Genomic DNA, 26,428 nt, shown 5'->3' with positions numbered 1-26,428 from the left:
ATGAAGGTGGTGTGGACAAAAAAGTTGCTGCTTTTCCATCAGTACAAACTGGCCTGACAGAAAATTACTTCCAAGAAAATCTTACTCCTCCTACATTGTTATACTACAAAGATTACCACAACACTTTTGCTAAATGACCTACCAAGACCTCTGTAAATGTTGTGGTTTCATTTATTTTTAACTGGAGTATGGGTCTTGTCCTTCTTTCTGTTAAAGACTGTACAGTCCTGTGATACAAATGTAACATCACAGGCTGTCGACATAGAAACAATACACTTACTTTCATTCCACAGCCTTATTCCTTGGGATGCCATTGTTCAACTCTTTCCTTAAAGCAGAAATTTATTTTAGAAAACATATTAGCCTTCATGTGTTAGGGCCAGGAGTCTATACAAGCCACTTCAAATGTATCTATATATAAGCATTTTTATTTCCTCTATCTAAGCGTAGGAGAAAACTAACTCACTATTCAGTCTTATTCTTTTGAGATGTTAAATCATCCCCTGTGATACAGGCTTTCCTGAACCAGAGTGTTTCCTAAAAGAAAATACTGGGTGCAGTGTCATTTAAAAAATGGTTGCTAATCCAGAGATGGAATTGTTAGAATTTTCTTCCCTTCATCTTCTTGAATAAAAGCCTTCATTGTAAAACCAGCCTTCGACAGGAGAGTTGGAGTCAGGCTATCAACCATGAATAAACCACTGATAGTCAGGAGATGACTAACTTATTAGGCTTCATTTAGCAGCAATGGAAGGATTTATGCAGAAGAAAGGTTTTCACACAGCTCCAATAATGCTTCCTCAGAAAGTGGCATGTAACTTAACAAAAAAGCAAACCAAGCATTTAGCAGTGATCTCAATGTATCCGTGCCTGAACAGTGCTTACATTTTTTAAGGGGTATTATTTTCATGGGTTTTCAGACAAAGCTTTTACAAGTAGATTTATGGAGCATAAAAACACGGGCAAATTGTTCCAGATAATCTTTTCATAGTTTTACCTTCTCCTAGTTTATTCCTTAGACTAATGTTTTCACAGCTGTGCAATCATGGTGGGGTGTTTCTCTAAGACTTGACTGAATTCTGTTTTTATTGCCATACCTTAGCACAGCTTGCATTTAAAGGTATATGTACACAGCCTGGATATCCAGAATAATTTTAAAACAAGCAGCCTAGGTAATGATAGTGGTGTAACAACACCAATTCAAAGCTCAGTGCAGGCAAACTGAGGAGCATTTAATCAATTTCTGGTACTGATTTTGGAGTCTGCATTGGCTGCACCTATAGCAGGATGTTACCTATTCAGTTTAAGGGTAACGTGGCCACATGTCTGTCGATGCCTGCAATTGCATTTGCTTCGTGTACACTACACGAGTCCTTCATTCCCAAAGGCCGGAGGAATTCTTAGTTTCACTGTCAGCCTTAACTCAGGCTGGGATCTGTCTGCCTTAGGCAGCTGAATGATGTGTCAGGCTGAGCTAATTGCCCTCAATGCTGTTTATGAATAGTGGAATAAAAAAAGCTGTTCCAAAGATCAGTGCGTCTCATACTGGAGAAGATGTCTCAGTGAAGTCAGAAGGTTTTTTGCTGTAGGAGTGCCTGTTCCTCTACACTAACTATAAAGAAAGTCTAGTGTGATGAACAGATATGGATGTCAGAGTTTTAGACATTTGAAGGGAGTGAGAAATATCACACAAAGGGTCTATAGTACGGGTCCACGTCTGCTGTTCACATTACTGACCATGCCACTTGGCTTCATAAAGTAGCTTATGCCAAGTATCTGTTTGCATCCAAATCATTACATTTGCTCTAGTGAACACTGAGGGAATGTCTACTCTGGCCAGAATTCAACCCAATTAAAACTTAAAAAGCTTATTGAATATATTAACTGAAAATATTCTTCTTTAAAGTATACAGTTGTAGTAATTTGACCCTGGCTGGATGACAGGTGCCCTCCAAATCTACTCTGTCACTCCCCCACCTCAGCTGGATGGGGACGGAAAATATAATGAAAGGCTCGTGAGTCAAGACAGGGACAGGGAGATATCATTCACTGATTACTGCCATGGGCAAAACAGGCTCGACTTGGGAAAATTAGTTTAATTTCTTACCAATCAAATCAGAGTAGGGTAATGAGAAATAAAGCCAAATCTTTAAAAACACCTTCCCCCTACCTCTTCCTTCTTCCCAGGCTTAACTTCACTCCCCGTTTTCTCTCCCCCCTCCCCACCAGCGGCGCAGGGGACGGGGAATGGGGCTGCGGTCAGTCCATCACACGCTGTCTCTGGGGCAGGAGGCTCCTCACACTCTGCCCTGCTCCAGCCTGGGGTCCCTCCCACAGGGGACAGTCCCCCACGAACTTCTCCAGTGTGAGTCCTTCCCATGGGCTGTTGTTTTCACAGACTGCTCCAGGGTCACAAGCCCTGCCAGCAGCCCTGCTCCAGCTGGGCTCCTCTCTCCACGGGTCCACAGGTCCTGCCAGGACCCTGCTCCAGCATGGGCTTCCCATGGGTCACAGCCTCCTTTGGGCATCCCCCTGCTCCAGCGTGGGGTCCCCCATGGGCTGCAGGTGGCTATCTGCTCCACCGTTAACCTCCATGGGCTGCAGGGGCACAGCCTGGCCCACCATGGCCTTCACCAGGGGCTGCAGGGGAACCCCTGCTCCGGCGCCTGGAGCACCTCCTGCCCCTCCTGCCCCGGCCTGGCTGGCTGCAGCGCTGTTGCTCTCACCTGTTCTCACTCCTCTCTTTGGCTGCAGCTGCCGTTGCCTGTGTTTTTCCCCCCTTCTGAAACGTGCTGTCAGAGGGGAGCTGCCACAGTCACTGATGAGCTCGGCCTTGGCCAGTGGTGGGTCCATCTTGGAGCCAGCCAGCATTGGCTCCATCGGACATGGATTGGATTTTTTTCTTTAGTTTCACCAAATAAAAATCATGATCTTTTTTTAAATGCTCCCTGAAGAAAATATGTAGGTCTACAGATTTTCGAAGCCAACTTTCAGGTGGTCTTTCCATAATACAGAACCAAGGGGAGATAACTTACAGTAGGCATTGATACTACTGCTTAATATTATCAAATATATTGGGGGGGACGGGGGGAATCCCTCATTCAAGAGGTACTAGAATCACTTAGAACATCCTTTCTGGAGTTCATAGGAAGTGTACCAAGGAAAAAAAAAATTAAAAAATGCTGAGTTTTAGTATTTGTTGAGGATCACATGTTTTAAATTCTGCCCTGTTTTCGTCAGCAATACATGTAATGGTATCTGTAGTGTGACATGATTTCTCTGTTGAGGCCCCGTGCTTCATCTGTTCTTGCATCACAGGAAATATTTTCCTAGCTATCTTTATGAGCTGATGGGTGGTGGCTGTTTAATTTTATGGAAGGATACAATGTTTCATGAGAGAACCTCATTGAGTCAATATGATTCTGAAGCAGTAAAGCAAAAGCCAAAAGGGCAACGCTCCCAGTAGATTCAGATTATGCCATGCTCTATGGCCCCGTTATTTTCAACACAGCATGCAAAAGCAGCTGTATCTGCAGCTGAACCGCTGGGATACACAGTGTCATTAATGCAGTTTCACCAGTTCTTTTTCTGTAGCCATTCTTATATGCCCTGTTTTTTTCTCCAGATCATCACAGTGTGTGCATGTCAATATGAATAAATCAGTAGAGATACAGACTTATAACATTATCTGCTTATAAATCATGCATACCAGAATATTAATCACACCCACTCCCTGAGCAGAGGAACAAGTTTAATCACCTTTTATCTGGTTGGTGTCTGTCACAGGTTGATTACTCACAAGTGTGTGGCAGGTAACCTGTGCCACAGCAGCGGAGCAGGGTTGCTTCTCCAAGGCACACATGATTACTCATAAAGATTGCATAAATCCTATGTCCATGCTGACCCCTCCACTTAAAGCCATTTCACAGAGTACACACAAGCTGCATTCATTTAATGCAATGCTATTTAGTGAAAGCTAAGAAAACTAGGGAATGATACTTTAACTTGCAAGTCAGCAGGGTTTTCATGGATACCTCAGTAGCAACAGAAAATAGGAACACTTTGGCTCTTACAGGCAAATGGCAGTATCCCTTTAGCCACCGAGAGAAGTTAGGAAGAAGACTGTCACGGCAAGATACAGTATATTTTGAGACATGATAGTTTTATGCCCAGTAGCCAAACCTTTCTAATTATTCTACTTTCTTTTCCTAAAGGATCATACCTAATTCCCTCTTCTGCAATTGAACCAACCAGTTGTGCAAACCTGGGAAGCCTTTGCCAAGGTAAGAAGTCCAGGTCATTTTCACAGTTTCATCTTTGGTAAACCTTTACCATGGGGTTTTCATTCCCTTTCTTTTTTGTTATTGTTTCTAAAAGGGTGAACTGCAATAAAAAATAGCAAGGAAAGGAATTCTTTAGTCTCATCAAGTGTGTGGGTGTCCTGTACGTACAATATGTGGAAAAAATGTGATCACTCCCTTGATAATACATTTTCCAAATAGTCTTCATTATATCAAAACTGAATTAATTGAGTGCTTTCATTTCTTTCTCCATTTCTTCTCCTCCTGCACATTTTGACGGTAAAATATTAACCAGGGTAAGAAGTGGATGCATCTGTAAACAAAAAATGAGCAGATGTAAATAAAGGAACTGACTATTCATATTTTTTTTCCCAATAAGCTATAGGTACTTGTGACAGTAGCAGGTAAAAATTTAACATCAAACTGCAAAATCCAGAAGCTATTGGCTAATGAAATACTTGTTACATCATTTACCAATGGTTTATTATTGTAAAAATCACCCCAGACAAGAATTCATTAGGTGTCTTTAAAGATCAGCTCAGTTGAATGCAAGGAATAGGTAAACCCTAAAGAATTTCATGCCATGTGAATTGGACATGCAAGGACAGTTAATTCTTTCTGCTCTGCTTAGAGGCTGAAGTTCTATAAAAATGTTCAACATGAACAACATCAGCCCATTTCCAAGACCTTCATGAACACAGACCTGCTTATGAGGTGGAATGCCATGTTAAACTTCAATCACAGCAGCAGCAGCTGCACCCAAAATGTCTAGCTCTGTAACCCTTTTCAGGCTGAACAGCGGAAGAAGGAGACAGAAGAGAATTAAGTATAAAAGGGGATGAGAAAGTCACAGAACTCTTTCAAAACCAGCATTTAGAAGTAAATCAGACTTGGTTTAAAAATAAAAAGGAAAGTGCACTCAGCTTGGGAAGCCACTAAGAGACCTATGTCAGTCTTCAGTATACTTCTCCAAGATTTTCCTGAGTTAAATTTAATTCAGGTTCTTGGAGCATATTCTACTGGTCTTCACAGGGAAGGTAAAATGCCAATTATGTCTGTAATCAGATTTCAAACAGTAATTTTCAGGCATCATATTCACAAAGCACAATATGATCTAAATACTGCTACTTGAATACCTTAGGTAAATGTCACAGCAACAGTTATTCAGTATTAGGCTTTTTATATGTAAAGGTTAATATAGCCACCATATAAAGAACTTTGTGTATTCTCTTGGAAGAACTCTGAGCATTTCCCTCTATCAAAATGGCATCTTGTGAAAGGACAGAGAATATCTTTCATTAGGTCAGCTAATATGGCTGCAGAAATGGACACACTTACAGTGATACAAGCCTGCCTTTCTGAAAGCCTCAGCCTTTTTCCAGCTGTATTAACTTGTCTAGTAGAAGATAATGCCTCTAATAAAAGATGCTACCTTTCAAACTTGCCTCTCTTAACTTCTTAGACCAGGGGTCCTCTAATTATGGCCCGCGGGCTGGATATGGCCCCCCAGGGTTCTCAGTCTGGCCCCCGGTATTTATAGAACACACATGGCGGGGGGAACCAAGCAGCCGCAGATGACTGCCTGCCACTTCATCCGCGCGCCGGCCCCCTGTTTAAAAAGTTCGAGGACCCCTGTCTTAGACCATCGCATCTCCAATAAAGACTACGAATACCTGCATGAAGATAACACTCTTTCCTTCTCTGCAAAGTGTTTGGTAAAGTGTCACTGGTGTTCTGTGTTTGTCACTTTGGAAGTGGCGGATGAGATTTACCCTGTTCATCATCAGTATCATTATTGTCATAATAATGAAAATCATAAAAAGTCATCTGTCTATTTCTGTCAGCACTGCAGATTTATTTTAAACTGAGAGGCCAGTTTATATTCCTGTTTTGTTTGTTTGTTGTGTGTTGTGCAAGAGCACCAGTAACACAGTTTGTGGATGCCAGATTATGTCAGCTACATCTGATGAAAGATCTGTTTTCTCCATTATGCTTAGCAAATATTTTCATTCATTGGAAGATGCCTTCTTTAACAGCATTGGCTGGAAGATACAATCAGTAAGAAGCCTTGTCTACCTGTCAGACAATATAGCCCTAAAGTTTCATATAAAAGCAGCTTTTTTTGTATAATAAGGTTCACTTTATACACTCACTTTCCCAGTTAGAACCTGGCTGCTGCAGTGTCCAACTCTTCCTTCTCTTTTCCCAAGTTTCGTGTTTCACTGAAACCTGAACATAAACCTGCTCCCAAAGATGAAACCTGAGTTTATGACTTTCAGACTCAAAAATGTTAGCTAAAACAACCTCACAAAAAATCCAAAGTGCAATTTCTGCCTAAAATACAGTCATTTAACCTTTCCAGGTTGGTTCTTGCTCAAAATCTTCAAAACTTGTGCAACGCTGTGAGATTATACTTCAGTAACCTTCAGATTGTTCAAAGAGTTTTCAGGAAAAAGAAATCTGTCAGAATATGCATTTGCATTCCCTGGGAGTTACTAAATAAAATCAAATTATTTTCCAAACTATTATTTGAAAATTCGATGTCATGATCTTTGAATTCCTCTAGCATGTGTACCCTCCCAGTCCGCTGTGGGTGAAATTTGCAGTCTGGGCTCCTCACTGATTTTGAGAAGTGTTCTAGCTGCTTTGTCTGGGAAACATTTGCCAGGGTTCTGGGGAGTGACTCCCATTAGTGCCAGTGGGAACAGTACAGTTGAGATCCTATATGAAGCTTTCAAAATATATATTCCACTTCAATTATTCTGGGTCTGATTTCAGTTCAATGGAGTTAATTAGATTCTTACATGGGTGTTTTAGTTTCACATTTGTGTGTCATCTTCAGTCCCTGAGTAGGGACCATTATTCTTTCCACAAGCAATATTCTAAGTGCATGCCTCTTAGAACTTATAAGATCTACTTTCTGGTCTTTGCACAACTGTTTGGATCTGAAGCTCTCATAAGAGGATTTTGAGTTTATGAAAGTACAGGACTGATCTTGCAAACCTTACACTGGCAAAACTCCCACTGAAGTCAGTGAAAGTGAAGATTGCAGGACTGGGATCTCAGTTCATATCCATTCATCTTTGTGCAGAAAAAATAATGTGTTTATTTAACATTTATGGCATTGTGTGCAGATGGTTTCATTTTACATTGCCATGCATTGTTCCCATTTTGTCTTACCTTATTAACATTCATGTTTCATTCAAGTTCACCTCTTTCTCGTCTTTATTACCAGCTACTGTAAATGCTACTACTCCTACACCACCCACTGTCTCCACTAACATGCCCGATACTAATAGAAACGATAAGCCAAACAATGGTAAGAAATCCTGTGTTACATTTTTCCTTGTACTGTGTCTAGAGAAAATTTATTGTATTTTGAGGTGTTTTTTTCATACTATCATAATGTCAAGGGTCATGTCTCAGGTCTGATCTCATTTACATGTAAATAAATCAGGAGTAGCTTCACTGGACCATGTAAAAATGGTGTAAATGAGAACAGAACAAAATGTGGTGTTTATTTGTATCATGTTTACCTGGCTCTTGTACAAAAGGGACTCCCTTTGTGTCATACTTTGTGTTTACCCATGCAAATAACAAGGGAAGGGAGAGGGATTTTTAAAACGGGTCTGAAAAGAACCATCCTACTGAAATGTTTTAAGTCTGCACATTATGAGGCATAATCTAGCTCCTGCTTGTGCAACCAGGGTGGTAGTATGCTGGGATTGTCTGTTCCTCACTAGTCAGGCACAGGAGCCAAGTGGAATCGTTCCTATGGAGCAAAGCCACTTCCACTGAGTCAACAGGAATCTTTCCACTGACTTCAAGAAGAGCTGGATCAGACTTTACTAGGGAAAATGTTGACAGTATCAGATATCATTCACTTTTCATTTAGAAAGATTAAGGGAAAAAATAAGGTAGTAAATGAGCCTATTATTAGCACAGGAAAAAAGCAGGGATTTCTTTTAAGGTTTTCTCAAATTCTATGATATCACTGTCTCCTAGACACTGAGCATCATTTTGTGAGGCACTGTTAAAATACTTCTTAATTTGTTAAAGATCATTGTTAAACATTATTAACCACACAGAGATACATTTCTACAATTTTCATCTAAGGCTTAAAGATATTTTTTGTAAAGATTTATTTTTTCAGTGTACTCCACAGAAATAAATTAGAACCTGGGGGGGGTTGTGATTTGTTTTTCTTTCTTCTCCTCCCCACCCTCCCACCCCACCCCCCACCCCAAACGCATCAGTTGCTACTGTAGGTTTTAAAGTTGCTGGAGTATTTTTTCTCTTGGCAAATAATTTCTTGTACATTGGCAATCATGCAGTACAGTAGACAGTGTGAAAGAATTTATCTGAATTAAGCCTGTTTGAATTTACTAAGCTGTTGAAGTAAGAAGAAAATACTGAAAATTTCTTTCAAACTGTGCTTTTTTCTTTTTGTGGAGCCACTCACTCTATGTTCACCATCAGTAGTTAAGTCTGATTTTCGTAACTACAGAAGGAACTGAATGCCGTAATGTTATTATGAATAAAAACTGGACAATTAAGTCCCTTCTTTGGCTTTGAAACTCCCAAGAGATAGTAGAAGTACTAAGAAAAATAACACAAATTAATTTACAGTAGAAGAAAATTAAACTCAGCTAACTGGCATAATTTTCCAGTCTTGGTAAGTTGATTTTTACACTAAGAGCAGGCAGGAACAGACAGTTAAGTTGCATATATTTTCTTTAATCCATTAACTCTGTGGCTTGCTACACACAGACCTGCAGGAATTCAGACTTCCTGCTACAGTTATCTTCCGAATGAAGAGAAGTTTACCTGAATCCTCCCATTCACGACCACAGAGGCAGCAAGAATCTAAGATAAAAGGGGTCAAAACCATAGGAATTATCTCAACCCCAATTATTTGGCCAGTGAAACAAAGGCCTCTCCATTTCAGTAAAAACTCAGCAGATGAGAACCCAGAGAGAAAACACATGTACAGCTTGTTTCTTCCAACTTTGTCCACATCAGATGCTTCTGAGGAGACCAGCAACAATACCTTGGCTGCTTTTACAGAAAAAAATGACCTAGATAATACTGTCACAAATCAGTTACCAAATGAAAATATTTCAAATTATTCTAGAAGTTCATTTCGTGGCACTTTTGATACAGCAGATGCTGGTACAAAGCCTTCTGAGAATGCAGCAGTTCCTCTTCTTCAAAGCAGAAGTCCTAATGCAGAGAGAGCCTGGACTTTGGCAAATAGGCTAGATCATTCTGAGTCAGTGTTCCACTCTCCTGTTAGCAGCAGCAGCAATGCTTACGGACACAAAAAAGAAACTGTGTGGATTTCATCCTCCAACAGCAGCACAACCAATTTCATGCATGTAGGCAATGTCTTGGAGCATGTGAGTTTGTGGAATAAGACAGTATTTAATTATCATACCACCTCTGACATTCAAGAAGACAGACATTCTAGGTTAACTATATCACCTATAAAGGAGAAATCGTCATTCCAAAAAAGTAAGCTAGATTTTCTAAACTTCACACCTGAAAGTTTTAACCTGGAAATGATAGAGAGCAATGCTGATAGGAAGACGTTTTCTCTGTTAGCAGCAAGCAGTGAATTTCCATTTAGAAAATCTATGCACCTTAAGGAAAATCACTCAGGAGGCATTACAAATCTAACCTCCGTGGAGACTCCACATGCAAACCCAACAACTTTTTTTCAAAACATTAAAAAATCATACACAAGATTTATGCCTGATGTCCAACAGACAGATTCAGTCCTAGAACACGGTAGGGAGCTACTAACATTTTCAGCACTTTTGGTAGGAAGAGGCTGGACAAGCTCAGCATTTAACCACATTGTAACGACCCTGCCTGTTTATCAACAATCATTGACTGACCTATATTTGGAAAGCGACAGCATATTTATATCCAGTAGCGACTATTGGTCTCATTATTTAAAACATTCAGGATATTTTCAAAAGCCAAGTGAGACCCTAAGAAACGGAGTGCTGGAGAACAATTTAGATGCATTTCCTGATAGTAATGAAAATGAAGAGTCAGCTTTTTCCGTATTAGAGCCAGAGAATAGAGTTGGCAACTCCTGGGACTCAGGTTACTTGGATTTTCCAACAAAATATGTAGGTATTTCCCCTTCTTTAACAGCAAGTTTCTGGACTGTTTCCTATCATTTGAAAGAAGTATCTCAAGTATTTTCTGGGGAGCCATCAGAAAATTGGTGGCTTTCATTTAATAAACTGCTTTCTTCCCCAACAGAGGGATTGCCATCCATTAGTTCACTTGCTAAGTCTGACAGTATCTCTGAACAAACATCTGCCATTAGATTATTAGATCACAGAGCTGAAGAAATGAACTTCTTTAGTCATGCATCAACTTTAGAAACACAAATCTTTAGTTCATTTATGCCAGGACTTTCGAAGAGAATTTCAGAAAGTGGTGGCAGGACAATATCACAGTTGCAGTCAGCAGTGAACTTTGCAAACCTAACCATGTCTTTGAACAGTCAATTTTATTTTGATTTTCCTTTCCCTTCCCTGGAAGCATCTTTGAGTCAACCCTTTTTACAGGTACAGGTAAGTCCCTTTGATAAAGTACTTGAAAAGTCCACAGAAAAATTAATGATATTTGATAGTTTGCACATACAAATCAGAACTGACATAACTGATCAAACCAACACGACCCTCCTAAGCAACAGGCAGCAGCTTGTGTCTGTCCTTCCAACACATTCAGGAACCCAGACTTCATGCTCAAGGGATAGCCAAGCTGCTTTCTTGATCAATACACCAATTAAGAGTACAGTAAACAGTACAAGAACACACAGATCACCACAGTCTCAACATCTTTCAGCAAATGATGCTGTAACAAATAATATTGATAAAGCAAGAAGTAAAGTTCAAATAGATGCAGGTGTTTTTTTAAAAAACATAAGTTTGATGAGTTCTGACTTCCTTCCAATGACATTGTCTTTGGAATTAAGGCACGTTCTTCAGTCAGACTCAAAAGTCAGAATCAGCGTACCTCCTAACAGCTACTCCACACCTCCACTCCCACAAAGTCTTCAGAACCATCTTGATACAATTTTTCCAAGCCTGATCCCTCAGTGGGATGTAGCAGAGTTAAGCTTGCCAACCACAGTAACACGAAGAAGACATCTAACTTTTTTAGGACAAAACTCCGCTGAAAATCAAGGGGACAGTCTGAGATACTCTCTACGGGCAGTAGAACAAGAAATCATTGGTGATGATGAAGACATAAGGAATTCTGCTGTTCTGACATCAACAAACATATTGAGGCTTTCCAAATGGGCTTCAGAAGAGAAGGTGTATGGATCCTTTAACAAGCACAGAGAAGGAACGTCTTCTCTGAATATTGTTAGTCCTCATGCCTTGGATTTTGAAAATGCTGATTATGGACATTTTGCAAATCTCTCTTCTATTTTGGAGACATCAAGAACTGCAATAATGAAAGATGTGATACCTTTGCCACCATCATACAGTGGAGTTATTATTCAGCACAAAGAGACCATCTTGAAGGGCACTCTGATGACACCTGCAGCAGCAATCCATCACTATTCCATGCAGTCCCAAATGCCAGTTTCTTCTGTAATGTACCATCAGTCATCAGCTTCATCACATCTTCATTCCTTGGCCAATTTACCATCTGGAACAAGACAAAATACCACCTCTTACCCACCACTAAAACAACTTACTAGCTCTCCTGCTGTCTTTTTATCTTGTTTATGTTACACCTTCACTGAGCTGGGCTGCCTGTGTCAACCTGAGGTCAACTACAGTATGTCAAGCCGTTAAGTTAGATGTAGAAAAAACCCAGATCATCTTATCTATTAGATATTCAGTTGGTAGACTGAATGTAGAAGTAGCTAGCTTTCATCCTTTAGATATAGATCCATTTAGCATACAAAAAGATTTTTGAATACTAATTCAAGTACAGTAGAAGGGAATTTGTAACATCTTAGTGACAGTAAATGTCAATAACGTGATTTCTAATTTTTGTGTGCTTCTCTAAGACAGCTCTCATGAGACTGTGAGGATAATATATTGGGTTGCCATGTATTTTGATAGATTTTTATGCCATTTTATTGTCTGAGGTTGTATGAATGTTTTTCATTTACAGTATTCATATATTTTTGAGGATTTATGTTCAAAAAGCAAAGATTTTCCAAAAGAAACTTTTGAATAATTTGCCTAACAGAATTAAAAGAAAACAAACCTGGTATTTCATTGATCATTATATTTTTGTAGTTGGTGGTGGGTGTGGGGAGAATTGTTTTTCCAGGTTCTTTTTTCCTCTTTTTTCAAATTGTCTTTGGCTACTTTTCATCAATTTTCTGCCCATAAAAATATTTTTTTTTCATTCAGCGTTTTGAGGTGGGATTTCCACTGTTTAATTTGGAGAGTGAGAAATCATCTTTAGTTTTCACTATCTGCCACTGCAGTCTCCTGAGAGTCTTTAAAAATGTAGATTAGTTTTTTGTTCTTGTTCTTTTTTCACCTCATTAAAACATGCTTTGGGTCACCATCTGGTGGAGATCTTGAAGCTGTTAACTAGTTTGTAGTTACTATGTTTGATTTTAAAAATAATTTGCATATTCCTATATTAAGGTGATTTTATCCATATAAATAATTACATAAATAAGGTTAAAATTATATATATAGGATTATATATTAATGTGTGAGAATATATATAATGCACACTTTCTGTATGTGTGTGTGTAGCACGTATAAAAGGTACATTATACATATAAGATTTAATATATGTATATACAGGGATATATACATATAAATGAGATCCAGCTCTCACAAGTGTTTTCAACTTGAGCAAAGTCCAATTTTCTACTTCCAAAGGCTTTTTTTTTCTCTTTTAATTGAAACTATCACAGTAATAATAAGAAACTAAAATACATTTTCGGATTAAACTGCACACAAATTTGTGTGTCTGCTAAGTTAGGGGAAGAAAAAACAAAAATAAATCAAAAACCAAGCAAGTTCATTCTACCCATATCTAAAATCTAATCATAGCTTACCAAAGAAGGTAACTGGTAAACCATCTTCCTGTAAGACATTCATTTTTTAGGATTTTATTGCAGAGGAATTTTCATACTAATCTCAGTGACCATATGATCAATTCCATAATGAGAAGAAAGAGCAATACTCAGGCTAGCTCATGAATAGGATAGTAACTAATATGCACAATTAAATTGGAAAATACTGACTTCAAAATTTTTCCAGATACTTGATTATCTGTGAAGTTATAAAATAATGAAATTTGCTCCACCTAGAATAAAAAGTCTTTTATTTAGAGTCAGAAAGATAGAGTAATTCCTTTACAATCAAAAAACAGAAAGGGATTTCTGTACAATTGTTGTCATGTACTGTTCTGTCCTATGTAAAGTCTCTGCAAGATTTAGATAAGATTTATACAAATACATGTATCTGTGATCAAGACTCATAACTTCATTTTCTAACAGCCTTGAACCAGGCAACGCCACATGTACATACTCATACAAGTGAATTGATCCAGAAACTCTTAAACCTCCCCCACATCCTGAGAAATTTTATCCAGCTAGAGCATACAGAAGATTTAGTAGCTTAATGAAAAAAAATTAACTTGTGAAAGGTGTAGACTTTTAACACAGAGCATAACTATGAGATCATTTGATGTTATTTACTAGATGTGAAATCTTTTAAAGCTGCCTACAAACTAATGAGCTTAATTCTATGATCTGGCCATCAACCAGGCCTAAGAGCCAAGACTATGTAGTGAAAAGAAGAGCTGGATATCCCTTCTCCCACCTATTTCTGTCCTCATTTATCTTGTTACTTTCAATTGATGAGCCTTATTCGCTCTCACAAAGTTTTTAGTCCAATCTGCATTGGTTGAATTCTGCATTATAACAATATGGCTGAGAGGAGAATTTATCCATGTAACAGACTTCAGTAGTTATGATTATTTTCTAAATTCATGACACTTTCATAATCTTGCTTTTACACACCACATAAAAGGCATATGCAAAATACTATTTATATGTACATTGTGAGTTTCCATGTCACATTTCAAGTGTCTCTAAAAATATGGAGAGGGAAGGAATTCTCATCTAATTCGACAGGACTAGTAAGAATGGGCCCAAGCCTGCAGGGCTTGTTTGCTCCAAACTTGCATAATGCCAAAAAGAGCTTGAGGTGTTCCTGTACCTGGCGTTCAGCCAATCTTTATATTCATCATGAAACTTAAGTTTTGTTCTTAAAAAGGTAAATTTGCTCATTTTCTAACATTATAATGCTGTTTCTAATGGACAGGTGGACTATTCTACAGGATATCTATAACTGTCTTTAGTTCCAATTCCGACTCAGTATCTAAAGTACATGATGTGGTTGCAGAATGGGTAAGTTAAGTTTTCTTTCCTGTGTGATTACCTATATGAATCTGCCCCACTGATGTTATCAATCAGAAAAGGAAAAGAGACTACCAAATAAATTATTAAATTAATATGTGTTCTCCGAAGAACTTTGTATTATTGATTTGTGCAGTAATTAATTCAGGTTTAGCTGGGGCTATTAGGCACTGTGGATAGGATTTTGAAATGTCTGCACTATACTAGCCAGCTTCATAAGAATTGTAGATACTGAGATTTTGGAAAGTGTGGTGAGATCAGAATTGTCATTGAAGGAGGAAAAGAGACTGAAAGATGTCTAAGTTCCAACATCTCTCTATTCAGAGCAAAATTTTTTCTCCCCAAATACCAGTGTGGTTTTGAAGTTATATTGTGACAGAAATAATAAAAAAACAGGCAGTGTGTATTTGTGTGAGGCAATACACTTTTTTCCAGTTTACCCTAATATTCTCTGCTTCAGAAGTCTTCTGCTATAGGTCAGTTGTTGGAGTTTCTAGTAGCTCCTGGGTTTTCAGCCCATTTTAGCAGACATAAGCTCCTTTCTGGGCCCTCTGGGTAGAGGATTCTTGAAGTTCTTGCCTCTGAAACTTCCTTCTGTTGGAATACAGATATTCTGTCCTTTCTGACAGTATACATAGTGGCTCTCACACAATCTGTAAGTAGTCTTTATACCAGTTAAATAACATGAACATAGGATGTCATAAATATATGGCAATTGTTCTTTATTTTTCTTTTAATAAACCTGGAGGCTTTTGGCTTTCAGAAGCTAAGGACCTACAGTCATCTACAAACCAGAAATGCAGCCGTCCAACCCTGCCAAGGTTGTCCTTTTAGCCGCAGTAGCCAGGCAAAGTATGTAGGTGCCTGAACCAAAGAATCTAGAAAGGTGTCTCTTGGTCCTAGCAGAGTATGCAAAAGTGTCTCCCAGGGAGAAAACTGAGCAGCCATTGTCCACTCAGAATACATAATGCAAAGGTCTGAAATAAAGATCATAAGGTTGTAGACTTTTAGGTGAAAATTGACCCTGTAGTTTTGTCAGTAAATCTTTTCTAATTGAAGTGTTTCTGAGAATTTAAGATGAGGAAGAGAGGGAGAAAAGAAAAAGTTCAGCATCCTGTGTACTCACCTATTCACTGTGTCATGACCTTAAAGAGATTTCCTTCTGTCAGTAAAAAAGCCCACATCTCTCACTACCAGTTGTACATCTAATGTAACAATCACCTCACTGAAATGGGAGAATGTTCTCTTTGCTTTGAAAAACTGAAGGGAATTTCTCAAGGGGGAGAAGGGTAAAATTCTAACTCTATCTTAAGCAACAAAGAGCCCCATTAACATCTCACCGTTCGTGTGATCAATGTCTTCCTGTTTTTCAGCTAAACCGTACTTTCCAGAACTGGAATTACACTGTATATGTGGTCAATATAAGGTAACTGAAGGGGGAAGATGTTTATGCCATGTTCCTTATGAGAATTAGCCCACCCTAATCAATGTTTATTTGTTTTATAGCATCTACCCTGGCTCCATAAAAGAGGGAGTAAGAGAAAAAAGAAGTCTCAAAAGGTAACATATTTAAAGACATTTTCTTGATAGAGGCAACGGCTGCTATTACAAGGGGCTTTACAGCAGACTTTATTGTCTATTATTGGATTCATTGTCTATTACTGGGCTATGCTCCAGTCTGTAAATATATGACTGCTGGTGAGCTGAGTGCTCTGGATGTGCTCAGAAACCTAATACTGGTTATTGTGTTTGGTTTGGTTTAAACCTACTGAGCTTTAAACCTTAACAGTTCATTTTTTCAGAGCTCAGGTATCATCTGTCACAAAAATGAATAGACATAGCATATATTTGTAGTATGGCACACCCAGCTTGCTTTAGCAACAAACTTTAGTGCACTGGTATCTATCCACTGTCACTGCATTTATTCTCTTGAACCAGAGCCTTTGAGTTAACAGACATCTTACTAGATGCAAAACACTGAAAAATCATGCTAGAATTGAAAGCCAAACTAGTGTGAGTTAAACTATTTACCATATGTTCTCATTTCCTGACTTCTGCTGGGCTCAGAGGCACTGGAGTTGGGACAGCCTCAAAAGCAGCCAAAGAAAGTTGTATCGGTCACACCCCCTGAAAATTGGCCCTTGGGGGATTTCTTTGAAAGTGGCAGGCTGATTCTGAGGGTTATATGGGAAGGGAGTGAATCTTAGGACCAAATTAAGGAGAGAAAACCAAAGCATAATTAATCCTGTGAGGAAGGGACAGCAAGTGGCTGTGGGATGTATCTGTTTGCAGTGCAGGCAAAAGACCCAAAGGGAAGTACTTTAACTGCCATGATAAAAGCTGGGCTTTTCAATTTCAGCGGTAGTCAAGTAGTTACTGATGCTTCCAGTTTTCTACAGTTTACCTAGACATGAAAAGATTCATGAAAGGTACTATCTCCTTCCCACACACCCACAGTAGAAAGAAAGCTTTTATTGGCAAAACCATTTAACTGGTATAGTGTAAACCCAGCCTCTGAATGGGCTATTTTGCTGCTTGACCTACATTTCCAGTAGGGTGTAGTGATGTGGGTGGGATTTTTTTTTCTCACTTCTAAATGATACGGTTATGCCAGCAAAACCTTTTAATTGGAGACCATGCCTTAGTCTTACCAACAATCCAAGACTGCTGGGGAATGTAAAGCTTTCCCTATCCCCACCCCTGCATCTTTATGAGGCTAGCAGACCAGCTTGTCAGGATCTTGTTCTCCCCTAGACTGCACACCTGATTTCTTTGCATCTCACCTTCCCACCGTCCTGTCCTCTGGACTTTGTTTCTTCTTCCTGGTCTATAAAAAAAGGAGGTGAAGAGGGAGAAGTTATTCCAGTAATTCCACTTTCCTTTTCCTTTTCTTTTCCCTTTCTCATTTTTTGACATGAAGTGTATATGGCAGTAAGTTATTTCTAATAATGTATCACTGTTATGGGGAAGCAACCTCATTCCTATTTACTCATCAAACATAATTTCAGAGGCAATGAAATTACAAGTTGATAATATGTCATAAAGTTTTTCAAGCCAGGCCTGGTCTAATGAGAAACTAGTCTTCTCATGGGCTCTAGCGCACATTGTGTTAAGGCCAAATGGCATTTTGTCATCATTCTGAATAATTTAGTATAAATGCTAATCATGTCACTCAAAATGTTACTGTTCTCCAAATAATCAGGATTGTTATGCTCTTCATGTTTTCTTAGAAAAAAGGAAAAAAAAAAGGGGGGGGGGAAGTCAAGATTCTGCCCAACCTAGCAATCTGGTTGGGGTAACTTAAATATTCCTATAAATTATTTCTGTGAATAGTTGTCCAAAGATTTTCTTGTTTCTCCATTTTAGGTAGTCAAGAAAAAATTCTGTTGCAGTTTTAGACAATCTACTATTTCCCTTAGGTTTTGAGTATTCCATTTACCTTCATGTTTATCCGAACAGAATTTCATTCCACAGTAAAAAATTAAAACCTAACCCATAAGTATCATGGCTCTAACTTTAGCTTTTACAGAAGTGAACATATTAGCCTTACCCTAACTCACTAAACCTTATGTCCCTTTACTGAATTTTCCACAAGATCATAGCCCTCTTATTTCTAAGGCACAATCATAAATCTTTAAATTGCTCTTTGAGTTTTCCCTCTATTTACATGAATTCAAATTCTTATCATTCAGATCACATCTTTTATCCTTACCTTTTGGATTAGTATTTTATACAACAGTTTAAAATTACCAACCAAACAACAAAACAACCTATGCCAACCTTTTCAATGCACTTTGCTTTGCTTCGTTTCAACTCTTATTTACCACACTGCTACCTTATCAGGGATCTTCTGTTATCGGTCTCTCCACCTAGTCTTCTTGCAGGTGAAGGAGGAAGAATGATTAGAGAGAATAATTCAGAGAAGGAATAGAAGCTGGAAGTGGGAGGTAGGAAGCTGGCTTTTTTTGGCACATTAAAAATAGGTCTTTTCCAAATAAGTATTTTAAACTGTACTGCATTCTGGAGAAGAGCAAAACAACATACAAATATGGAAGTGAATTGTTACACTTTCATTGCTGTGTTCTATGAGCTGCAGAAATCCAAAGTACACTGTGCTTATTATGCATTTATGTACATGGTGATGAGAGACAGACAGAGTGCCAAGTCCAAAAGTGCATATTATTATCAGCACCTTTAATACTGTGAAATCTCTGGATGGCAGCAGTATATCAAGCTAATGCTTTCGTAGATCATTAACTACCTTAATAGAATTTTACCACAGCTGTACTTGACTTTGTGTCTGTTTTTAATCTTTTCCTCTGGACATACTGTTTCCATCTCTTAATGAGAGGAGAGCAGTTAAAAATAAAGTGGACAGGAGTTCAGAATGGGTTATGGACATAGCTGTTTCTGTTTCCCATTATTTTGCACAAACCTTTGAAAGTGAAGCTGGTTTGTGGTTTTTATATAGATAAATTATAAATGTGTTTGTTTCTTTCATTAATTCTTTGCTTTTTATGACTGCAGCTTTGTCAGAACTTTCTATGACTGCTGCTGTTGCTTTTCTCAGAAGGGTCCTACTGTTCCTAGGTCTTGTCAGATGACTATATAGGGCTGTCTTGGTAGGGGAACTGGTCTTCATTAAGCAGCTCAGCTCCCTTGCTTCTCCTTTCTTCTTTTATTTTGCAAGCAATGTTGAGATTTCAGGCCCAAATTAATTTATAACTTTTTCTCCACTTAACATACAAGTAAGATTATGCTTGCTCCAACTTCCATTACTTGATTGTCATCATTTTGATGTATTTCCTGTGATCAATTGCTTCTACTTTGTGAAACAACATTAATGTCAGCCCTGTTAAACAACCCTACCAAATTAAAAACCACAGTGGTAGCCATCCATGTAAAGACCACTAAACTTAGAAATCTCTTCTCTTAGGAATGAAAATAGAGAGGAAAGCAGGAAATCAGAGCAGCCCATGCCTAGTCCTGCTTTTTTGAAGTCTGTGGGAGTTTTGCTGCCAGTGTCAGTGAGGCAGATTCAGGCTCCTGCTTGCTGTGTTCTTGGGTGCTGTGTTGCTTAATGGAAAGTTTAATGGATTTGGATACAATTTAAGCTAATTAGATTGTGTAAGAGTTTTAGACAGGAGTTAGCAACATCAGAGCAGGATAGTTTTGCTTTTATAGTCCAAAGTATCTTTACTGAGTAAAGTATTAGGGTTTTGCATTCTTTGTAGATTACTTCATATTATTTGTTTTGAAATAATAATGCTATCCTTGTTATAAATGAACACATCTGTGATGCCTGTTCCTATTTTTAAAATTTTCCCGGTTTCTACTGGTGAGGTTTTAGGAACAACTTGCAGCTGGCCCACCCCTACTCCCCACGACTTCAGCTTCAGTGTTACCGAAGGCAGTAAGGGACAGCCTTGGCCAATGCTGAGCACCATTTTAAAATGCTCCATAATGTGTATGTGAGGTGTGATACTTCTGCTTGAAAAACCGACCAACAAAGAGCCAAGCAGAAATTCAGAGATGTCTGCACAGTGTCCTGCTGGCATCTTGTGTCCATGACTTGTAAAGAAAGACATCATCACAGATGGAAGAATTTGGGAATTCCTCCTGATTGACTGAAGGATGATCCCTTCTTAATCTCCTGCTGAGACTGCTTGCTCTTGATCCAGCTTCCAATTGCTTCCTTTGTCCTTCCACTGACTTCAACTGGATTTTGTGTAGGCCTGACATTGTGAGATGCCATTTTTAGGAAAATAATATATTGGGGAATAAGGGTTTTCTTTGTTGTTTTGGAACATAGTTCAGACGTAACCAAAAACTCATTTCAGTGAATACTGGCTGTTGAAATGTGAGGGATTCCAGCCCTCTCCATTTTGCCTTTCTGTTAGTAACGAATAGCCTTCACAGAAAGTCATCATGTACTGTAAGTGCTTTCTGTCGAAAAGCCATGGTTGTTTGTATTCCCACACCAGCTCTGTAAGCAGGAAGGCCTGGAGACACAAGGACAAGCACAGAGGTGTGACCATGCTGCTTGCGGCACTGTTCTGATACAGTGGCCATTAACTTAAAAGGAAGGCTTAGAATGCTTTTATTTTTAGTAGTCCAAAAAGTAGCTGCAATTTTTAGTTTTGTGTCCTGAAGTCTCAGATTTTGTTTTTTCAATAACATCGCCTGCTGAGAAAGGAACCTCTTCATCCTTGGCATTACTTTGAAAGTGTCTGTTATGCCCAGTCCTAATTTTTTGCTCTCTGTTCTGCACATTTTAGTGGTATCATAACCACAATTGCCTCAAGTAAAAGTTTATCCCCAACTCAGATGCTTTTGTGGAATGCTTTTAATTTCCCTCTGCTTTCAGATTTCTTTCTGTCTCATTCTGTGTGTTTTCTCACATTTTGTCTGTTGTCTGTATTACATCTTCACTGAGTGACTTAAACAATAGGAAGCTATTTTTTCATCTGTCCTGTTAATGTGAAGAAGCTAGTAATGTTTAGAGGTGATTCTTTGGGCCTACTTGTGCTTCCGGTCTTGAGCTACTGCTACTCATTGCTGCTTATTTTCAAAGGCAACATAACAGCAAGATTGGTAAAGAATTTAATGCTGACATCTTAAAACTTTTAAATATGCCAGAGTAGTTAGGAATGAAATTCCCAGTGACTTTTAGTGGAAATTTAGATTCACTGAATACTTTAGGTGCTTTAAAAATGATTCTTTATATACCTCAAATCAAGTAACATTAACTATGAGAGAAAATAGTGATTTGTTAAACAATTTGACAGCCACAGTAATTCAGTATTAGTTCAGGCTGTCTAGTACAACTGAAACTAGAAGTAAAATATGCATTGTTAATTACAAACTACATATCTTCAGGTATGAAACAGCCTGTGCTGCACGGTTCGCATGGTTTGCTAATCCTTCCTTCAGGCTCCTTGCATCGTGTAGCAATGAGACCACAGCCTGTGTGTAGGCACACTGTCCTGGAATAGCTGTGAGTCACACTGCTGGAGAAGAAAGCCGGCTTTGTGGTATGTGCCATGGCAGCACAGGCTCCACCACCACCTCCTGTGCCTCTGATGAGGATGCAACTTTGCAGACTCCTCCTTCTGAGCCAGCTTAGCTCAACGGACCAGGACGAAGTAGAATAGATGCCGGTCTTCCCCTGCTTTCCTGCTTGCTTCAGCTGACACCATTTCAGTCAGAAGGGAGGCATAAATACTTATCCCCGTTGTGTTTACCTACACCACAGTCATTTTTTTTTTTATATTGACAGCAGTAATACTATCAGTACAGGTTACTGTAGGTGATGTGTAATTTGTAATTGATTACTGCTCTGAGAATCTGTCTACTTATATATGGCACACAATAAAAGATATAAGGTTCAGTGTAGCAGATCTGGTGACACCGACAGAGCAAGGCATTGTTGCCATTTATTTGAGTGTTGGCCTGCTGTTTCCCAAATCAAGAATTTTGTTCTTCACCGTTAAAATGTTTTTCTTCTTGGATCTGAGTTTGACAAAAGTAGAAGGAAGCACTTAGCTTCATATTGCATCAGCTGTCAAGTTAAAAGGTATTTATTTACTTTGGGAAGCTGGCATGAGTCATTCTGAAAAGTTTATAGACATTGTTTTCATCATAATATGGAACAGGCTCTTATACGTGACTTATGCTTTAAGAGTTTCTCAGAAAATAAATAACAAAGTGGTTTAACAGATTATTTTTATCAGTGCTTCATAATCAATACTTTTCTGTATAATTTTTCAAGGTAACTGTAATTAGTTCTACCTCATCTAAGCAGTTCTACCTCACCCTTCTACCTCAATCTACACACAGTTATGGGTACTAAATATCACTGTGGTTAATTGGGAGTCCTGCAGTAGGCAGCATAGCAGTAGCGGTGACTGTTCACTTATGACTTCTGTTCTGCAGCCAAGTGCTGAGGTAGGGAGTGGCATTAGTATATTAAGTTTTCCTCTTCTGAAGTAAAGGGAATAGATGATTGAAGCCAGAATCTTTTAGGAAAGATGGTTAAGTGCCAGGAGACTCTGGGGCTGAAGTACTGGAGGGCTGAAGGAATTGTCAATCCCGTAGGCAATTTCCATGCTTCTGCTAAAAATAAATGCCATAATAAACTTGTGCCTCGTAATATATCCGAGGTATACAGCAAAAGCCTGCTAATGCATATCCACCCTACTGAGGCTATTGCCATATGTTAAACACTCCATGTAGACCAAAGGAATGTTAGGAGGAATGCAGTATCTCAGGGAGCAGGGCAGGTGCAACCTGGCCAGGGATAGCCAGAATTTCCCTGCTAAAATACATCTACTGGGGAAAAAACAAGCCAAGTCAGCAGGTAGTCATATTTTTATCTTCTTTTTCAGCAACATGTTACCAGCAAAACAGCAGTTACAGCAATAAAAAAAATAAGTGTACTTATGTTCAACAAAACATACAATAAAAAAAAATTATCCAGGGACGAGGTATATTTATTTACTTATTTCTTTACATCTGAAACAGTGAAATGTTAGAGTATTTAGTTCAAATTCATGATATCTTAGTGAGGTTTGGGCTTTTCTTTTCTTTTTTTTTTTTTAATTTTTTTCCTAGACTGAGGGGTTGTTTTCTAATGCCAGTTCTTTTAATGCCATTCCACTAATGAGAGTACTTCAGAATTATTGGTTGGAGTTGTTCAGTTTTCAGAATGATGTCTGAGAGAAAGAGGATTAAAACTGCCATCTAAGAGCAACATCTGTACACTAAGATGTAGTTTTATACCGTACCAAACCAGGCACCTCTGGAAAATGCAGCGCAGAGCTGTCATCATGGGGATGTCTTTCTAGAAGATTTTTGGTAATGAAGTCCTGGTCTGTCTAGGAAGGGGCACCTGAAAAGCCTACTAGCCCTTTTCCATACAACACCCCTATGGAGTTTTTCTCCTACTCTTCTTCAAGTAGACCACAAGACCCTTTACCTCACTGCTGCATTCTTGCACTGGGGGCTGCCTGTGAAAGCAGCTCTGTTTGGTGTGTTCCCTGCTCACTGTAGGTGTGCTGGCAGTGCTGCCACTTCCCAGGCTGCCAGGAACTGCTCACACACTGCGAAGGTCTGTCTTTATTCAGGCTAATGGGTATCCGAGGGCAAGGCTAAGATGAAGAGAGCCCAAAGCAGGCTTGCTTTTTCCTTTTTTCCACATTTTGGCTCCCATGGAGATCCAATGTTCCATGCTTCAGTGGCGTCACCTCCTACTAGCCAGAGCCAAGCAATGCTCTTGGGTACCAACACAGTCTCTTCTCCAACATGTGTTTTCTGTGTCCCAGGAGGAAATTTCTGAGCCTTCCACTCTGGGTTTCTTTCCTGTGTCCTGCTTAAACTGCTTTTCTGTTCATTATTTCCCTTCCAGAAAAGCTATGTTTTTGGACAAGGGTGGGGACTGTTATATTTCTCTCACAGGAAAGAGACTTGGGCACTTTGAACTACTTCTTATGCCCAAGAAAGTAGCAGTGGGCTACAGTACAAAACAGCTATTACTGCTCAAATTGGAATTACTCATCTGAGCAACTAGACTTTCCTAATTAGGACTAAAAGTTTCAGAAGTGTGTCAGGGTGTTTTTCACTCCATCAAAATTTAGACATTTATATGTTAGGCATCTGTTCTTCGTTAGTCTTTCACTCTTCCTCTGTGGTCAGTGGAGACAGACCCTCTGGAGGATGACTTCTGACAAGTTTTGTAAGGTGGGATGAATCAGCTCTTAAACTCCTAAGCCATCAGCTACCAGAGTTTTAGATTTGATTAGGGCCTATTTAGAGCTCACAACTCACAACTTTATGCTTTCAACTTTTAATATCCTTTAATATAAGAATCTAAATCTTCTGAAAACATTTCTTAGCTCTTTTGATGAGTTTCTTCCTTAATGGTAACTAGAGGATGAAACTTCGCAGTCATACTTTCTTCTTATGACCCTATATATACAAAAATAATAATTTACAGATAATGAGCAACATTGTCTTGGTGACACTGTTCTATATTCAGAAAACCAGAGTCTGACAGATATTCTTATGTCCTCACATTTAATCTCTACTGTTCTGACTCAAACACTCGGATAATTTTCCTTGCAGTTTTTCGGTTTTGGCTCTTCTGGTTTATAATGCTACCAACAACATCAATTTAGAAGAGGAGGACATCCGACAGAAGCTCATAAATAATAATGGGACCATGGAAGGAGGATATAAGCTTCATACCGTGGACGTTGATCCAGTGGGTAAGTAGTTTTCAGCTTTGTTACAACAGCTTTTGTTTGCTTGTCCAAAAATAAGCATCTTCTATGTTAAAATGATCCCACATTTCCAGAAGGTATGACTGATTTTTAATTGTCCCTTTAAGCCTCATTGTTCCACTAATCTCAGAGAGCTGTACTCCAGGTACCTTTTAACACAAACACAGTTGTTCAGATTGCTTTAGTCAGTGTTTCCCTATCTGGTTCAAAGAGGCTGGAACAGTTCCTGATGGCACCTCTGGTAGTTTGAGGATAAAGATGTATGATTTACAGCCAGAGCCATAATGAGACATTTTGGACCTCCAAGGCCCCTCATAGCCACTTCTCAACCCTGTGGTCTGTGCTTTTGCCAGCTGCTGCCCTTAATCAGTCTCCTTTTAGCAGTCATCTTTTCCCATTCAACTCCTTCCAGTCAGAGGTTGCCCTTCCCTTGGGAGAGAGGAGGTAGGGGCTGGTGGACTGCAAATGGATGCAGCATGCAGTTCAATCCTTTCCCTTGAGAAGAGCAGTATAGATTGACCTTGTTGTGCACGCCTCCATTGCCACTACTCTAGATAACCAAGCATTTCATTTGAAGACAGCTTTCTGCTGTAGACTGGTTGATGAGCTGAAGACAAGAAATGGGAGATGATTAGATGAAGAAATTTGCCATTAACACTGACATACTTTTATTTTTACAGAAAAATGTTTAGCTGAAGAAAACCCTCCAAATTATTTTTGGCCAGATACCAGACCGACTGTGACCAACTTCACATTATGCCATGGGAGCTCAGTTCAGACCGCATCAAGAACCTGGTAGGTGTTCAGATAGCTAAAAATGATTTCTGGAAGATGGTTTTTATACTGTGGAAGATTATTTGTGTGCAGTAAGAGTATGTAATTAATTGGTAAGAAAAACAGGCTCATACACTCCTTCTGTAGGGCGTATTGAGGTCTACAATGAATACATGTTAAAAGTTACTATAAAAATAACACCTTCTTATGGAACAAAACTACTTTCTTCAAGTCCTGAAGTTTATGTTGCATGTCTGTGTTACATTTTCACATTTTCTCCCACTCCACTACTACTATCTGACTTGCATAAGAAATTATCAACAAAACTCTGTGAAGATGAGATGTGTATTTGGTTTAATGCAGAACCTCTCATCTGACTAAGGGAAAGTAAAAGAAATTCTGTGAAACAAGTATTTTGTTGCTAGTCAGTTATAACTGAAGGTGGGGATAATCTTACACTTTAAGATCTGAACATGTGTTTTTAAGGTTTAGGCTAAATTTTCCCTAGTGTAGGCTTTTAGACACTGTATCTCTATTTCCCATTTGTAAAATGGTAAAATTATTACTTTCATTGATATATGACCAAAACAATATGGCTTTGATCTCCTTTGCATGCCCTGAACGCTATGATGATGCAATAT

At 38.9% G+C, this 26,428-nt stretch overlaps 1 protein-coding gene across 8 annotated transcripts in view; it reads left to right on the top strand.

Moving 5' to 3' along the window:
- The window catches only part of ADGRG6 (adhesion G protein-coupled receptor G6), a 112,830-nt gene that overhangs the window by 50,612 nt on the left and 35,790 nt on the right, over window positions 1-26,428 (top strand). For 6 of the 8 annotated variants that reach the window (XM_056343390.1, XM_056343395.1, XM_056343396.1 and 3 more), the window contains exons 5-11: window positions 4,215-4,283; window positions 7,537-7,620; window positions 14,639-14,724; window positions 16,107-16,159; window positions 16,240-16,293; window positions 24,856-24,998; window positions 25,694-25,808. In XM_056343390.1, the coding sequence (XP_056199365.1) occupies window positions 4,215-4,283; window positions 7,537-7,620; window positions 14,639-14,724; window positions 16,107-16,159; window positions 16,240-16,293; window positions 24,856-24,998; window positions 25,694-25,808 (604 nt within the window). Of the gene's footprint in view, window positions 1-4,214; window positions 4,284-7,536; window positions 7,621-9,071; window positions 9,816-14,638; window positions 14,725-16,106; window positions 16,160-16,239; window positions 16,294-24,855; window positions 24,999-25,693; window positions 25,809-26,428 lie in introns of all 8 variants that reach the window. The other 2 variants (XM_056343397.1, XM_056343391.1) reach the window with 2 other exon arrangements.

Source organism: Falco biarmicus, chromosome 6 (genome assembly GCF_023638135.1).
Source record: "Falco biarmicus isolate bFalBia1 chromosome 6, bFalBia1.pri, whole genome shotgun sequence".
NCBI classification, from domain to species: Eukaryota; Metazoa; Chordata; class Aves; order Falconiformes; family Falconidae; genus Falco; species Falco biarmicus.
The sequence above is the reverse complement of the archived record's forward strand: the minus strand, read 5'-3'. Positions and strand labels throughout refer to the sequence as shown.